General features: G+C 41.5%; 1 protein-coding gene across 1 annotated transcript; it reads left to right on the top strand.

The window, feature by feature from the left end:
* Positions 1-13,366: 13,366 nt before the first annotated feature.
* tent5aa (terminal nucleotidyltransferase 5Aa) lies at positions 13,367-17,840 on the top strand. The gene is made up of 2 exons (XM_068324320.1): positions 13,367-14,504; positions 14,959-17,840. The coding sequence occupies exons 1-2, from the start codon at positions 14,076-14,078 to the stop codon at positions 15,736-15,738; spliced, it is 1,209 nt and encodes a 402-aa protein (XP_068180421.1). The 5' UTR covers positions 13,367-14,075; the 3' UTR covers positions 15,739-17,840.
* The last annotated feature ends 217 nt before the right edge of the window (positions 17,841-18,057 follow it).

Genomic DNA, 18,057 nt, shown 5'->3' on the forward strand with positions numbered 1-18,057 from the left:
GAGTGTGTGCTCGGCTCTCGAGTGTTTACACATTGAGCTTTATCTGAGATTCCATCTTATTTCAGATGTAATGTTTACATGGGAACAAGAAACCTGTTCCTCCATATCCCTGGAAACGATTCAGTATCCAGATTTCTAATCATAATCTAATGTGCACAGTTCTGTTTTGTTTTTCTGTTGTATTCACTGAATACGTTCAAAAAGCTGGAAAAAAGGTGCTTTCATGCCACGATGATTGCATTACTTCAGCTTTGCTATGCAGGCTTCTCAGAATGGAAGAAAGATCTTATCCAGGTTTCTAAAACTAGCGTGTATGCGAAATGTTAGTGCTATACTTCAAAACGTGATAACATGCTAGTGTGTATGTAAACTCAATATGCAGATAATATCTGCATTGCCTGTAAAGCTGCAGCTCTGCTGCAGCCCTTTCTGATCAAATCTACTTCAGCAGCACCTTATATCAACAACCAAGTTATTTCTCTTTATTATTAATCACATATGACTATATAGTGTTGCATATTTACTAATAGCTCAGCCCAATGTTTCCGTTGCTCTTCTGAACTTAACAGTTTTACAGCCACATGGAGCAGGAGCTTAACATTTCAGCCATCAATGCCATTGATTGCTGGTCACTATTTCTAACAATCAAAAATTCTCTGAACTTTACATTAAGTGTTTATTAAATAACTTTTATTTATTTGTTACTTTTGATGATGTTACGCATTCTATTTAGCCCTATTGCCACTTCAACACGACCACTAGATAGTTTTCAGGCACCCTCAATAAGAAACAACAGGTGCTTTGTTTGATAAAGTGTATGGATTTTTTAAAATTCTGTTTTTCAAATGTACTAAGCTGCCCCACAATCCTTCTCAGGGTCAAATGGCAACTGCAGAACTTCCCCTGAGTTTCAAGCACCCTGCTATTCACCACTGTAGTGCACATAGTTTTGCAGGGAAGGGTGTGGCAGAGCAGTGGAACATATTTGAGAAAGGTGCGCTCTTCTTGAAAGAGATGGTGGAGGATAGGTCCCGACCATCAAGCCTTCCTGCCAGGCAGATGGAAAAGTCATACAGTGGTCGTCTGGGCAGTGAGGAAAATTTCAAGATTAATTTGTTCATGGAGAAAAAGGCATGTTCTAGACTCACCATGGAACAACTTCTGCATTCCCAACCTGTTCTGACTGGATAGAAGGGTGAAGTAAGATGAGTAGGGTCAAACTTCCTTTAACCAGATTCAATAACTGCTCAGGTTGTTGATCAGTGCCATATGTTTGGTTATAATGATGAACCTCAGCATCTTCATCTCTGCTACCTCCAGCTCTGTCTCCTGTCTTTTCCTCAGTCACACTGTCTCTAGACCAAACAACATCGCTGGTCTCACCACAGTTTTGTACACCTTTCCTTTCATTTTAGCTGAAACTCTTCTATCACACATCACACCTGACACTTTCCTCCACCCGTTCCATCCTGCCTGGACACGCTTCTTCACCTCTTTTCCACACTCTCCATTGCTCTGGGCTGTTGACCCTAAGTATGTACTTAAAATCCTCCTCCTTGATCTCTTCTCCCTGTAACCTCACTCTTCCACTTGGGTCCCTCCTCTGTCACACCTACAGCACACCTCACCACTGTCTTACAGTCCTCATACATGTCCTGCACCGCTCTAACATACTTCTCTGACACTCAAGACTTCCTCATACAATACCACAGTTCCTCTCTCTTACACTGCATCTCCCTGTACTCCTGTCTACTCTCCTCAGTCCCCTCAGTGTCCCACTTCCTCTTGGCTAACCTCTTTCTCTGTATACACTCCTGTACCTCCTCATTCCACCACCAAGTCTCCTTATCTACATTCCTTCCAGATGACACACCAAGTACTCTCCTACCTGTCTCCCTGATCACATTAGCTGTAGTTGTCTCGTCATCTGGAAGCACCTCCTGACCACCCAGAGCCTGTCTTAACTCCTTCCTAAAAGTCATGCAACATTCTTCCTCTTTCAGCTTCCACTATTTTGTCCTCTGCTCTGCTTTTGCCCTCTTCCTCTTCATCTTCCTCACCACCAGAGTCATCCTGCACACCACCATCCTATGCTGTTTGGCTACACTCTCGCCTACCACTACTTTACAGTCACTGATCTCCTTCAGATTACACCGTCTACACAAGATGTAGTCTACCTGTGTGCTCCTACCACCACTCTTGTAGGTCAGCCTATGTTTCTGCCTCTTCTGGAAGAAAGTATTCACTACAGCCATTTCCATCCCATCACCTCCTCATCACCTCTGTTTCCTGCACCAACATGTCCATTGAAGTCTGCACCAATGACAACTCTCTCACTTCTAGGCATGCTCTGCATCACTTCATCAAAGTCCAACCAGAATTTCTCCTCCTCCAGCTCACATCCTACCTGTGGAGCATACCCACTAACAACATTGAACATCACACCTTCTATTTCTAGCTTCAGACTCATCACTCTATCTGACACTCTTTTTACCTCCAGGACATTCCTAACAAACTCCTCCTTCAAGATAACTCCTACTCCATTTCTCTTCCCATCTACACCATGATAGAACAACTTGAACCCTGCTCCTAAACTTCTAGCCTTGCTACCTTTCCACCTGGTCTCCTGGACACACAGTATGTCTATCTTCCTCCTGTGCATCATGTCAACCAACTCTACTCTTTCCTGTCATAGTTTCAACATTCAACGTCCCTACTCTCACTCCTATACTCTTGGGGTTCTTCTTCTCTCTCTTCCTGTGAACACACTTTCCTCCTCTCCTTCTTCTGGTTCTACATCTTAATCTATTTTATGTAGACCACTACAGTTTTGTAGAACAAAATTAATAAATATTACACCAAACACATTTTTAATTGTGTTGTTAAATGCTACTTATAATCAATTTATTTTATTTGTGGTTTTTAATTCTTTCCTCAGTTTTTAATTCTTTTGCCACTGTCAACCTGATTATTTACTTTTGGTTAAAAAAAAAAGAAGCTTAATTTTCATCATCTTTTTATGAAATACACACAATGGAAGCAAAGTCATTTTTCACCCACAAAGGAAACTGAATTCTCGTTTACTCAAGTGTTTAACAAGTGTTTGAGGAAATTGCTGAGACACATGTAATGAGAACAACCTGAATGTGTGACTTCATCTGCCCTCTAGCTTGTCTATGACGAATAAGCTACAGGCAGATAAATCAGGTAAACTAAGTAAATCGATTTGAAGTCAATGGTGTACAGAATGGATGGATGTTGTGCTGTGAAAATATGTGTGACGACTCTTAAAGCCACAAAAAAATGGTGGTGAGGAAATCTGCCTGTTGGCTGCTTTATTTCATAGGACTACAAATGTAATTTCCCCGAGGGGATCAATAAAGTATATCTTCGTCGTCTTCTTCTTTTTCTTACAGTTTTACATACTAAAATACTATTTTGTCACACATTTCATTCCGTGAATTTTTAGCATTAGCCCTGCAGTGACCTGGGGTCTCATCTGGGTTGTGCCCTGACTCTCACCCGTAGCCAAGGATACATCTTAATTTGGTTTTTGTCGACCCTCTCCTCAATAAGGGAAGAAGGTTTAGAAAAAGGTGCATGAAGAAGACATAAACTCACCCATCTTCTTTGCTTCTTGTTGCACAGATTATTACATTGTTGGGAGTTACTGCATAATCAGTAAATTATTATAATATAGAATTATACCGGTTCACATTCCTATACTGGTCCAATTTATCCAATTGCATGGACACATGTCCTCATTGTTAGCCTAGCTTCTTGTTGTTGTCTTCTCAAACATGCTACTCTCTATACGTACATTTCATCCACACTTCTGTTACGTACTTCCTCCACTTCCCCATTTACAGCCCAATCTTCACAAATTCACAAACTTCATTTCATCTCTCATTTCATCTCAGCAGAGTCATCAACCACCCCCACCGGTGTCTAGACTCTATGGGGGATCTATCGCTCTGCCTCTCAGGATGAGGCTCTTTGATCACAATCTCCCTCTGGAGTCTAAGCACCAAAGACTTTCTGATGGACTACAATGTTCATACAACACTGATTAGGCAAGTTGTTAATTCATATGTTATGTAATACCACGTGTTAATGTATGTTTTTTGTGAGGTTATAAAACTTTCATCAGCCACCTCTATCGCCATGAACAATACAAAGAAAGTACTGTTGTAAGATATCGATCTCTATAAGGTGCATCCACAGCTGACACTTTAAATGTGGCAGAGTGCCTCATCAGACTGGCTGATGTGGCTGCTCCTCCATAATATCTTAAGACTTACTTAAAGTTATTCATACCCTTCTTGGGCTTGAATACTGACCTGTAGCTCAATCAGAGAGAGACTTCCACAAGCCTTTTCAATCCTATTTAGTGGACATGGAGCCAGTTAGCCTTGGATTACCTGACCAAACGGCCGTCACTCTGCTGGTAGCTTTACAAAGACAATTAGGGCCTCAGGAAGTGTTTTACTCAGGGATTGTGGGTAATCGTGCTGTACTCCTGCTGTCTTTGCTGCCATTCAGCTCACATCCTCTTGGCTTCCTCTGGCTATCAGTTTGACAGCTTCAGGGTCACGTGTCTCCTGGCAGAGTCTTCATAGCAGTGTTACACAGCAGACACTAAACCAGAAGCTGATTTCCAATACTGTATCAAGCAGAATGTCTTGACACATAATGTTTAATTTGTGCTCATCTGGCCCCATGCCTTTTTGACTTTCAAGATAGTCATTGGTTTGATTCTCAATTGATGTACTTGTCATTCCTTTAACTCTCTTTAAATACAGCATTGTGCTTATTTTCCTTCTAAATAAATGAAAATTATTGAAAACATCTTCATGTCTTCACACCTGATAAAGAGCTTGAGACAAGAAACTGTAATAATTAAATAGATTACGATAAAATGCAGACTTCCAAAGTGTGTTTATTAACAGTAATTACTTTGTCTTTGTTTTTGTTTGCTGAGTTTGTTTCGAGGGGTTTCAATAGACATCATAGTGATGTTACGAAAAAATTGCCCGTTAAAAAAAATGACACTCATGTCTCACCGGGAACAGGGAGAATAGAAGTTGCCTGGTCTGGTTGTGTTTTTCTCTCAGAAACTTTAAAATATCAACGATTCCCAACTTGACACTGTAATCACACCATCACCTCTATTTTGACCCGGAAGAAGCCAACACTACAAGCTATTTAACTAATCAGAACAAATTGCCTACTGTTGTAGGCTATATTTCTAAACTCTTAATACATTTGTGAATCTTCCATTGCCAGTAATATTTGCAGAGACAATGTAATAATTGATATTAGCCCACCAGTCTAGTCAGGCTTTAATGATAGGTTTATTATTGTGTGATATTCACAATATGTCCACAGCTCAGCACTTGGACCAGAGTTTGCATCAGCCGTTGCATCAGCTCCCCCTAACCAGATAGGATGACACAACTCAGCTTGTTAAAATTGTTGTTGTTCCTGTAACTGTTCTGCTTGACCTGGTTGCATTGCATGTTGGTAAGGATGTCCACAGGCAGGTCCAGGTTGACTCCCTATCTGGTCATTTGAACGTTTTTTTGTGGTCAGAATTTCCCACAATTAGATTAATGTCATTTTGAGCAACAATCCCTCACATGAACACCTATAAGAACCCAAACTGTTTTACCTTTAGATGGACCCAGGACAACTCAGCCAATTTCTAGTCTTCATGCCAATCTGAGCTAACCAGGTCCTAGCTACAGCTCAATATCTAGTAGTACTGGTTATATAAATGATATATTTTCCCCCACTTTCAAAAACACATGATTATTGCTTGTAGACTCATGCGTGTGAAATATGCAGGATGTGTATATGACGCACATTGGAAAAGCACACTCAAGTTAAAGGTGTGATTGTTGGTAATGTTTCCACCATGCCTTTGGGATTATTTGAAAGTCCAGGTGGGGGGAGACTATCATACCATTAGGGTGAATCCACTGAATGACTGTCAGCCAGAGACAGCATACTGTACCGTGGGCTACCATGATCACAGTCTGCAGCACCCATTAGTCTCAAGTACTTCAGCAGTGTTGAGCTTCTCTGCTGTCTCTGGATCTGCAGACTAAGTTCACAAAAACCTTGAAATAAGACAAATTGAATGAAACGAGGGTCTCTATCTCCCTGTGAAACAATACCCCCTTGTTACCCTCACCATTATTCTACCAGGAGTATTTAATACCAGTATTGCAAAAAACAAGCTTCTATTTGGGATCAAAAGAACTGTATTACTGAGAATCTTTGTGCTGAACTGATTACTGCTGCGTCTTCTTTCCACAGACCCTGTATAACCCCACAGTACTTCTCTTTAAAGGCAGAATGATTCTGCAGGTTTTTGTCACTGGGGTCAGATGCAGTGTGGCTGAAAAGTTCTGGAAATCCCATTTCTATGGACGTACCTCTGATCATTTTCCAAAAATAACTCTGCAGTCATCTCGGGGAACATCTTTCCAAATGCAGGTACAAACTATTTTGACCCTCCTGGAAATGTATTTAAAGCCATGAAAGGAGGGTGGGGCTAAAGGAGGAATGAAGAGACACTGTAGGAATCAGTTAAGTGACATTGTCCCAAATGACATGGCTCAATGGCTCAAAGTGTTTGCCCACATGTGAGAGCGATTGTCATGTCAAATGCTTTCTAAGATCAAGTCTTTCAGATCATATTTGATCTGAAAGACTTGACATATTTGATCAGTTATTTAATCTTCACTCCTGTTTGCCACAGAGGCAGCACAAAAAGAATTTCCAATCCTGCTGACAGCTTAAAAATTAAATTATTTGGTGTGGATCTATCACTCTAGCCATAACCGAGTCTACCCATGTGACAACAAAGCTTCTCAGTACTCTGTTTGCATAATTTAAAATTTTTCACTGCTTATTTGCCCATTTTGGAGCAACATAACAACCAACCCTGTTCTCCTATATAAAAGAACAAATGGACATGGGTCAGGCTTTTGAGGAAATACTCCTAATGAGAAAGAAATACTAATAATTATGTCAGGAGGAATGTGAACCTCATCATTCCTTCTTGTTTATACTGTGACAAGGCCGAATGTCCATAAATCTCATTCTTTAAAAATTGCTATAATTATAAAAAATGGGAAGAACACCGAGGTGCACCACTGGTGATTTTTGTAACAGACTTTTCCTATTACAGGCTCAGGACAAAAGCTATTCTGCATCAATTGCATACAAAATTTTTCTAATCAACAACAATTTAGAAGGTAAGGAAGCAACACGATGACTAAAAAACTTTTTCAACAACAAAAACAAATCTGAGTTCTGAAGATTGTGACACTGCATTAAAAAATAATAACAGAAGGGCAATTATATCATGGTATAGTGAATGATTAATACTCAGTCACATATTGTTATTAGACATCTTCTTATTCTTGTTTTAATTATAATGATAACATTTATGTCATACTCTTATTGACACTCTCCCTCAACAATTATATTTATTCAACACCACTCTAGCCTCAATCAACTCAAAACTTTCAGACTTCTTTTAAACGTGTTCCCTGCTTTATAAAACAATATGGATGGGCTATAAGTGGCCATATCAATAGCTATTCATGTACTTGAATTCCATATACTTGATCACAGGTACAAGCGGCCGAAAATGGGTTTTCTTAGGTGGGTTGCTGCTGTCTCCCTCAGAGATATGGTGAGAAACACTGTTAATCGCAAGAGGCTCAGTGATGAGCCACTGCTCCTTCATGTAGAAAGAAGCCAGCAGAGGTGGTTTGGCAATCTGGTGCCAATGCTTCCAGGGCGCCGCCCTCGGGAGATGTTCCTGGCACGTCCAACTGGAGGAGATCTCGGGGGCAGATCCAGGACCAGGTGGAGGATTATATCACACTGGGTTGGGAGCGCCTCAGGATCCCCCAGTTAGAGCTGGTTAATGTGACCAGGGAAAGGGAAGTTTGGGGTTCCTTGTTAAAGCTGCTGCCCCCACAACCCGACTCCAGATACTGTGGGTGCAGATGGTGAACAGCTATTCATATTTATGTCAATAAATACTAATACCTGGTACCAATTATTGCAAACTGCAAGACTGGCTGCTTATCCAATGTGTTAAGGATACAAATATATTGCCAACTTGTTGAAATACATAAAGCATTTTGTGTATGACTTTGCTGTTCTTTTTCAAAGTGGGTCATCATCTATTTATTTATTTATTTATTCAGTTAATTTTTTTCTTCTTTCCGAACATGTTATTACAACATATCTCACTTTCATCAGTGTTGAAACATCATCAACAACATCCGAAAAGAAAAAAAAAAGGTTAACGGGTAGAAGCCATTGGCTTGTAAGATTCCCGTCCACTAAATTATCAACAAAAACATCTCTCTCATTAGAATATGTAATCAACAAACTCAGACATTAAAAGTCTTCAACCAGCTCATACATTGAATTTTGACAGACGTTCATACCCTTATCCACTTCCAGATATTAGCCTTTTACCCTAGAGTATAACCATGTTTACATTCTTCCTAGGAACACAAGGTTTGTTAACATCATAAATAGTCAAAACAAGAAGTTGACCTTGCCAGTGTTCTCCACAAGAATATAACAATTATATTAACCTCTTTCAGCAGACAGTGTTTATACAAGAATTAACCAGTTTGTTGCAGACACTTTAACAGTTTCACATGGCATTATATTGTCAAAAAATATCAACATGCTCTCAAAGTTAATGTTATCCCATGTTATCACAAATACATGTTTTTTTTGGTTGTTTTTTTTGTTCATTAGTCCATGTTTGTGACATCAATGATGTTGATTTTTTTCGACTGTTCCATGAAATACTTGACGTGTCCAAAATCGTAGAGCTCCCAATATCGAAGTGACTCTGTTGTACTGATCTCTGGTGTAGTAACAATTCTTGTCCGTCTTTATTGCTCGTATTTCACCAACTCCTCTGCACTCCTGATCACCATTGTTTTTCATCTGGTCTGGAGAAAGCCCCTTTGTTTTGATGAAGATCCTGCAGTTGTTTGTCCAGGTGTTGTCGATCAGTCCATTCTTCTTCAGTTGTCGAGCTTTTTCGGCGATATCAGCATTCTTTTTAGTGAGATTAACATTAATGTAGACATTTTTTCCTTTCAGTTTGAAGCCTTGTTTCAAAAGAGCAATCTTGTGTTTACGATTGCTGAATTTTATCAGCACTGCAGGTGGTCTCCTACCTCCAGATGGTAATGGGTAACATGTCTCAATCTGGTCCCGATCTATAGTTATCTCCAGATCCCTCAGTTGAGAACTCATTTGTTGCTCCAGACATTCGATGTCAGCGCTAGCCACAGGATTTCTTTAATTCCTCGGCTTGATTTTGATTCCAGTGATAATCACATCATTTATACGAATGCTTTGTTCCAAATCATCCATTCTTTGTTGTCCCTGTTCCAAGACAATAATTTTTCGGTCTTTTTCATCCATGTCTTTCTGCATTTTCTTCATTTTGTCCTTCATTTCTTCCAAGGCGTCTTGCAACGGTTTTAGCTTTTCTTCCAACTTTTTATCAAAGTCACTCCAAAACTTATCAAAGTTGCTCTTTAACTCACTCTTTAATTTTTTCATAGAGACCATCTGGTCTTTAGTATCCTCTGATTTTCCTTTTGGTTTCGTCATTTTGCAGAGAATAAGCGAGAGTCATTCTGGGTATGAGTTAGAGAGATAGCGACAACAGGAGACAGAAGAAAGACGTCTGCTCCCATTGAGAGCCAGAAGTATCATAATTATGGTGTAAATTAATAAGCTACATTTAAATAAGTTTGTCATTTTTAAACTGCTTATCTAGAACCGGCCATGGAGGACACAATCTGAGCAGAGGTGCCCATACTTTACAGGCCAACCAAGAGACATAGTCTCTCCAGCGTTTCCTAGGTCTTCCCTGAAGCCTCCTCCTGGGAGGAAATGCCCAGAACAACTCCCTAGGGAGGCATCCAGGAGGCATCTGGAACACATGCCCAGCCACCTCAGCTGGACTCGACGTGGAGGAGCAGCGGCTCTACTCCGAGTTCCTCGCTGGTGACTGAGCTCCTCACCGTGTCTCTAAGGGTGTGCTCAGCCACTCTAGGGAGGAAACTCATTTCAACCACTTGTATCTGGGCTCTTGTCCCTTCTTTCATGACCCAAATTTCATAAAAATAGGTAAGAGTAGGAACATACTGTAGATTGACCGGTAATTCATGACTGCATCACTGCAGACGCTGCACCGATCCATCTGTCAATCTCACGTTCCGTCTTTCCCTCACTCATGAACCAGACCCCAACTTATTTGAGCTCCTCCAATTGGGGCAAAAACTCCCAACCGATCAGGAGAGGCTAGACCACATTTCCCGGTCAAGAACCAAGGCCATGACCATGAGCATTTGGAGTTTGACGATCCTCATCCAAACTGCATCACACTCAGCTGCAAATGGCCCCAGTGCACTCTGAAGGTCCAGGTTTGATGAGGCCAACAGGACAACATCATCCGCAAAAATCAGAGATTAATTCCTTTGATCTCCAACCCAGACTTTGGTCATACAGGGACTGGACAGACCCCTACTCTCGAAGCACTCCCCACAAAATACCACAAGGGACACGATCAAATGCCTTTTCCAGATTCACAAAACACATATGGATTGGTTGGGCAAACTCCCACAAATCCTCATGGACTCAATGGAAAGTGTAGAGCTGATCCAGTGTCCAGCAACCGGGATGAAAAATGCATTTTCCATCCGAATCCGAGGTTCAACTATAGGTCTGATCCTTCTCTCCAGTACCCTGGAATAAACCTTCCCTAGGAAGCTGAGAAGTGAAATCCCCCTATAGTTGGAGTGGCAGTAGCTAAGTCAGTAGAGTGGGTCATCCAATGATCCAAGGTCGGCGGTTCGATTCCCACTCCCGACCATTCACTCTAGGAGTGTGAGCTGTCAGTGGGAGGTGCCAGCTCACCTCCCTAACACTGCCGAGGTGCCCTTGAGCAAGGCACTGTCTTCTCAACAAGCTGCTCACTCTGGGCGCTTCAAAGATAGGAATGTCCGTCACTCGGCCTCCCTGTATTTACTGCATGTCTACAGGCCCCTTGTGTGTGTGTGGGGGGGGCCTGTACAAAAACATATATATGCATGATTACTAACCGCAAGTGAAAAGACAATAATTTCCCTACAGGGATCATTAAAGTATACTTCTTCTTTGGAAATACTGAACAATTTCTGGCTCCATAAACATTATAATTAAGCCTTTTAAATAATAATTGGATAACTTTTAACTCTTGGAGGAGATGTATCAATGCCTAACATTTGATAAGCCCTGGGACAGCCAATAAAAGTCATTCATGTGGCAGCAGTGTTTAATTGACTGAACCAAGTCATCATGCTACAAGAAAAACAAAAGCAAGCAGTTCTCTGCTGCTGTGAGATAGTGGATAGTCATGTTGAGTAATCAAACTTACAAGAGGAGAATTGGTGTGCTCCCAGAGGATTCCTGCCCTGAAGAAAAAAGCTTGAAAGTGTCAGCAATGTTAAACTTCTTGGTCTATAAATCCAACTGATGGCGGCAATGGAAAACAAACAGATCTCCCTTTATCCTCTCTGTCCTTTTATTGGTCTGAAAATGTTTCATAGGCCCCAACTGTGAAGGATTTGCTTTATGAGAAATTGAAGACATCTCTCCCACATAACAGACAGTCTCTAAAGTATTTTGGGAGTGTTTTTACTTTCCATATTTTGAGCTGCTGACATTTTCACTAAATGAACCCAAATGCATCAGATGACGGAAATGACAAGGATGCAATCTGGAGAAAGGAGGTGTGTGTGTGTGAGTGTGTGTCTTGCAAATTGCCACCATTAATATTTTTGACAACATAATCTCATGTCTTTCAGTAAGTTCTAACTAATGCATCATCTATTGAGTAGGCCTAAGGAGTCATATTGAAACATAGCTCATCTAAAGATATCAATGTGTACCTGCAGACAGTGTCTTTTATTTGACTCTGCACCGAGCATAGAGGATAGACTCAGACCAATCCTTCATAGCAGTCTCACCACACCTGGAAATCACATCGACAAGGATAGTTTCAGTTCATTGTTGCAAACCAGTAGTTCCACATACATTTCCAGATGTGGGATTCAATTTCAGAGACCTGCATTCAACCTGTCTGACACTTGCCAAGCATAGTATGAAAACAAATATTTTAAAAAAGAACAAATTTTAAATGACACAATGTACATATAAACATCCACTGTTTTCTTGGCTCTTAATTTGTGTTCTTCAGAATTATTTTCCCATTATTATTGCCTGTAGAAGCTGCATCATGTGCTTGAATATCAGAGACTATGTGGGGGAGAGAGTGACACAGGAGGCAAAGCTCCTGTGTGGGCTTTAGAGTTAAGACAAGTGCAATAGAGTAAATGGGATAATCAGGGTTTACAGATCTGTGTGGCTCCAGTGACGCAGGGCTTTACGCTGCCTAATAGAGCATATCTGACATCTGCCAAGCCCTGACCCTTCCGCTGACATCAGGACCCCTGGATGACCCCATCACATTCCACCTGAACCAGACTGTCTGGTTCATCTGACTTGATATTTCTGAGCAGGTTTATCTATGAAGAACAGGGTTGTCTCTGAAAGAACATGTTACAGGGCTCATCAAAGTAATCAGGGACTTCTGGTGAGGAGCTGCAGACCCTGACCTGAAGGTGTAAGCAGTTGAAAGGGAACAGATTTATGGGCTGAAAAAGAATTGATTTCCTGATAGTTTAAAGAGATCAATTCCCTACATGGCTTTGTGAGTTGTTCCAATATTAACGCACGGTATGCCAGAATGTATTTCATGTGGCAGGTGTCATAAAGAGTCCCGTTCTAAGTCACATCCTAAACCAGCCCACAGAGGGCGACATGGCAACATGGAGTATGCTTTCAATGCAGATCGCCATCAATTGAATCTGACAGAAAATACTAAATACATAGCCATGAATATCTCAGGTTATGTATTTACATGTATTTTGTTTTTTCATGTATAATTTATGTTCACTTATCAATGTTCTATTCAATAATAGGCCATAAATACTCTAATGGCTCCAAATACTATTTTATGTAGAAATTAATTCAGGTGCAACAACAATTCAGAGCACATCTGAAGGCTAAAATCGTCAGATTAACGGGTTCTTGATAGGTATTTAATTGAGTGTGATCTGGTTCATAAAGTCATGCAGTGTATCTTTCAGCGCGATCGTGTGCGCCGGGGTTTCAGCGAAAAGCAGGATGGGAGGGGGGCGGGATGAAGCGCATCTGACGCCCTCATCGGACTTGACTTTGCAGACAGACGCAACATGTCGTGTGGGCAGGTAACAGTTAATTTCTACACATCGCGGAAAATATGTTGAACTAAACAAAGTTGATAAGGCAAACTGGATTCCCCGAGCACATTCAGATTAGATTAACGGGATTATTTGTTGGCAGTATAATGAGAGTTTTGAGAAATACGATGGATATGCGCGTAAGGAGGTTCTTCTGAAGAGCAGATGTTCGGCCGTGCCAAATTGACACTTGATGAGCAGCATATTCATGCAAATTCATAAAATCATAGGCGTGCCTTTGGGCGATGGAGTCACAGCCGGAAAAGCAAACCCCCTCCTGGATCATCAGCGTCCTTCAAAGACGGTGATGCGCGGCGCTCGGACGCACTGACGGCGGCACAGATGTTTTAGAAGGGCAGAGAGAGAGAGAGCAAGGAAAGTTTTCTACGCGCTTTTTCTTGAGTGTCTGCATCGCTTCCTCAGCAAAGCACCAGTTGCTTGCCTCACTGGATCTCCAAAACACAGGTCTATTGTGCAAAACTATCACAAATTGCCTTCATTTATATATTTTGATTTGTATATGTTTACAGTCGAGTCCAAGAAATACAGAGAATCCTGGTGTGGATGACGTTGTCACCTTAGAATCTGTGCGTAAAGACGCGACCACAGATTCCGCTTTTGAGAAATAGTTTTTCTTTTTTCTTTTTAAATTTTATTTCACTTGCTTGAGACTTCTCAGCCTTCACCATGTCAGACGACGACAGTAGCTCCACTACCAGCTCCATGTCTGACACAGAAGGCAGCAGCAACATTAGCGTCCTCAACTGGGAGCAAGTGCAGCGGCTGGACGCCATCCTGACGGAGACCATCCCGATCCACGGCCGGGGAAACTTCCCCACTTTGGAGATGCAGCCGCGACAGATCGTTAAAGTGGTGCGTAGTCGGATGGAGGAGAAACAGATCCACGTCCGGGACGTTCGGTTAAATGGCTCCGCAGCCAGCCACATTTTACACGAGGACAGCGGACTGGGCTTCAAGGACCTAGACCTCATATTTTGCGCAGATATGAAAGGTGAAAGTGATTTCCAAACTGTGAAGGACATAGTTCTGGACTGTCTCCTGGATTTTTTACCAGACTGTGTGAATAAAGAAAGGATAACTCCTTTAACATTAAAGGTATTTAGTTCATTTGCTTCTTCTTTTTTTTTTTTTTAAAGTATGTGATAAAGGTTAATTGCATTTGTGTCAGTTCGGCTTAACTATTATTACGCACCAAGTAATGAGCAATTAGATTAGTTTAGTGATAGTAGAATGTAGAATGTCGGTTTTCTGTAGTTAAGACGATTGAGTTAAACCAATTAAGAAGGGATCCTCAGCTCAGCCACCTAGATCTCAAATCCAAGTATGTTCTATGCTATGTAATATTGGGGTCAATAGCATTAACAAGAAAAGATTTCTAACCACAAAGGAAATTATTAATACAAATAGAACATTGGATGTAATCTATAGTTGAATAATCCAACATTAGGTCCACATGTTTATGTACACTGTATGATTGTTGAATGAATAATGCAGTCTTGAAGGCTGTGTACTTTACATTTATACATTTCTCTCTCTGACACACAAATAGGAGGCCTATGTGCAAAAGATGGTGAAGGTGTGCAATGACTCAGACCGCTGGAGCCTTATCTCACTGTCCAACAACCGGGGGAAGAATGTGGAGCTGAAGTTTGTGGACTCTCTCCGGAGGCAGTTTGAGTTCAGTGTGGACTCCTTTCAGATCAAACTGGACTCCCTCCTGCTGTTCTACGAGTGCTCCGAGAACCCAATGTCTGAGACCTTTCACCCCACCATCATGGGTGAGAGCGTTTATGGGGACTTCAGCGAGGCCCTCGATCACCTTTCCCACAAGATCATCTGCACCCGAAACCCGGAGGAAATCAGAGGCGGTGGTCTGCTCAAGTACTGTCATCTGCTGGTGAGGGGTTTCCGGGCGGTTTCCGAGTCAGAGATGAAGTCCCTGCAGCGCTACATGTGTTCACGCTTCTTCATTGACTTCTCTGACATTGGTGAGCAGCAGCGCAAGCTTGAGTCATACCTTCAAAACCACTTTGTGGGCCTGGAGGACCGCAAGTACGACTACTTGATGACCCTCCACGGAGTAGTCAACGAGAGTACGGTGTGCCTGATGGGACACGAGAGGCGTCAGACCTTAGGGCTCATAGCCATGCTGGCAGTGCGAGTTCTGGCTGAGCAGAATGTCATTCCGAATGTGGCTAATGTTACATGTTACTACCAACCTGCTCCTTATGTGGCAGATGGCAACTTCAGTAACTACTACATAGCACAGGTACAGCCAGTGTTTGCTTGCCAGCAGCCTGCATACTCCACCTGGCTGCCCTGTAACTGAGTCTAGCCCAAGGAAAGGAAGTGTGAGAGAATCAGATTTGTTTACACAGGCGTGAGCGGCACAGTCCCAGCCTCAAAACTACCCAGTGTTTGACAGATGACAGAAAGAAGAGTCTTCTTTTAAAAGAGTGTTTTGTTCAGGCTTTGAGTATGAATGTCTGGTGTTCACTTCAAATGCATATTTGAATGTGCGCATCGCACGTTTTTTTTTAAAAACACCAGCGTCTTATGATTTTACACGAGCCACCCAGGTTTGGTCAAGATGTAACTTGGAAATAAAGGTTGGATGCAAATGTGTCACAGCCTTGAGTTTAAACAGCAGAGCTGTCATTGAAATTGTATGAGAATGATCAAACCTGTCAAGAACTGATCAGCCAGCATGTTCCAACAGCAGCACCAAGGGCTGCATCAGTTGAAGTTGACGCACGCACGCACACACACACACACACACACACACACACACACACACACACACACACGCACACACACACACACACACACACACACACACACACACACACGCACACACACACATCCTTGGTGAAAGCAGGTGTCTGCAGCACATTAGACTCTGATTTATGTCGGCTGAATGATGCTGTTAAACTAGTTCAGATAACAAGCATCATCACCAGGCATTTGGATACAATTATGGTTGTTTCTAAACCAAAGCATTTTCTAATTGTTTCCAACATAACACCCAATTTTGACGGGAGAGAAAAAAAATATCTATGAAGCTATGTCTGTTTGAATATGTGAATATTGTGTGCTTTAAGTGCCTATTGCCTCTCAGTGGACAGAGACAAGAATGAGCAGGCCATATGATTTTTGTGAATTAGCCCCACTATATTTTCACTCGAGACAAAAGCACCACAGAGGCTTGTGAATGTATACATGAACTCACACACAGTCCGCGTCAGTGTTGCAGTCATATAGGTGATTTATGGGTTGCTGACAGATTAGCATTTTCCTAGAGAATTTGCATTTGGAAGCTCAAAAAGGTCTTCTCTGAGTAAAACAAAGATCCTGTAAATACTAGTGTTGGATCTTTGTTGGAGAAAAGTTGAAATGTGTTTTTAAATTATAAGCAAGGGGGGAAAAAAAGGTACCTTCTTTTTGTTTAAAAGAAGTAGTAAAGAAACAGAGGAAAGGGTGTGTTCAGACAGAGCTCCGGCAGACTGCTGGTGTGTGTTCCTCCTACAGTGGAAGGATATTTGCAGAGACACCTAAGATGATGAGACACTATTTGCTGTAGCACCCTGGCAGGGAATTCCTCAGCTGCCGCCGAAGAGCTTGAACTCAGCTATGGATGGATCTGCAGATGCTGTGTTCGTGGTTCAGACGGGACGTCATTGATAACCCTACAGTTTAATGAGGTTGATTTTAGATATAAGAAAAATGTGTTGTTTGGACATGCAAGAAAGTAAAAGTCGTGAGAGAAAGGAAAATGTGTCTGTCTAAAAAGGAAGTGGATCTATGGAGTCGGTCTGGAGAGGTGGGTGCAGCTGGTGATTAGGTTTATCTTTGTAGGGCCACCACACTTTACTGTACACACCTTCTCTATTAAAGCCTGATTAAAACTTATCGGACAGCATCATACCTCTCTCCCTTCTTTCAAGGAGACCAAATTATTCTGTTACCTTCTCTCTGTTTAATCTTCTGATTCCTGTTCAGAAGGGTGGAAACTGAAGACAACTGCATGCATTCACACCAGCATCAGGAGAGTAAAATGCAGCTTGTTTGTTAGGTTGCTTTGTCGATTCTTACTGATGAGTTTAATGTTCCAGTCTACATTTTAAAGAACTCTGTATATATATATATATAAATATATATAGATAATAACATGCTTCATTTTTGCCAGCACACTTACTTTTAGCTAACTTCACTGCAGCCTTTTCTGATAGCGGAAAGAAAAAGGAAATAATTTCAAGCATTTAAGGGCTTTAAGCCCAGCAGACCAGCATCAGCCCAATACTATGATGTACAGAATAACTATCCAGCTGGGAAAAAAGCATCTCTATTTCACCCTCCGTTTCGCCTGATTCTAATCATCCATAACTGCTCTGTTCAGTTGTTTTTTTCTTCTCAGTAACTGTTGATGTGAAGGGTATTCTTTGGATTGTGCAGACCATGTATTGTCTTTTTATACTCAGTGGAGTCCTAACAGCTGACTAGCGGCCTAGCTACAGTCTGCCTGTCAGTTAGTAATCGTGCCTATCCCTTAGAGGTTGTGGGTTTCTGCATCGTCTTGTATGATCGTTTCTATTATCTGTTATTTTAAAAAAAAAATCACACTTTGAAAAAGAAAGAAAAATATCCTTGT

This window comes from Antennarius striatus, chromosome 9 (genome assembly GCF_040054535.1).
Source record: "Antennarius striatus isolate MH-2024 chromosome 9, ASM4005453v1, whole genome shotgun sequence".
Lineage (NCBI taxonomy): Eukaryota > Metazoa > Chordata > Actinopteri > Lophiiformes > Antennariidae > Antennarius > Antennarius striatus.

Bases quoted from the DNA above. Each gene is read 5' to 3' on its own strand.
- tent5aa (XM_068324320.1), top strand. From the start codon at position 14,076: ATGTCAGACGACGACAGTAGCTCCACTACCAGCTCCATGTCTGACACA. The intron at 14,505-14,958 runs GTATTTAGTTCA...ACACACAAATAG, and splicing joins TAACTCCTTTAACATTAAAG to GAGGCCTATGTGCAAAAGAT.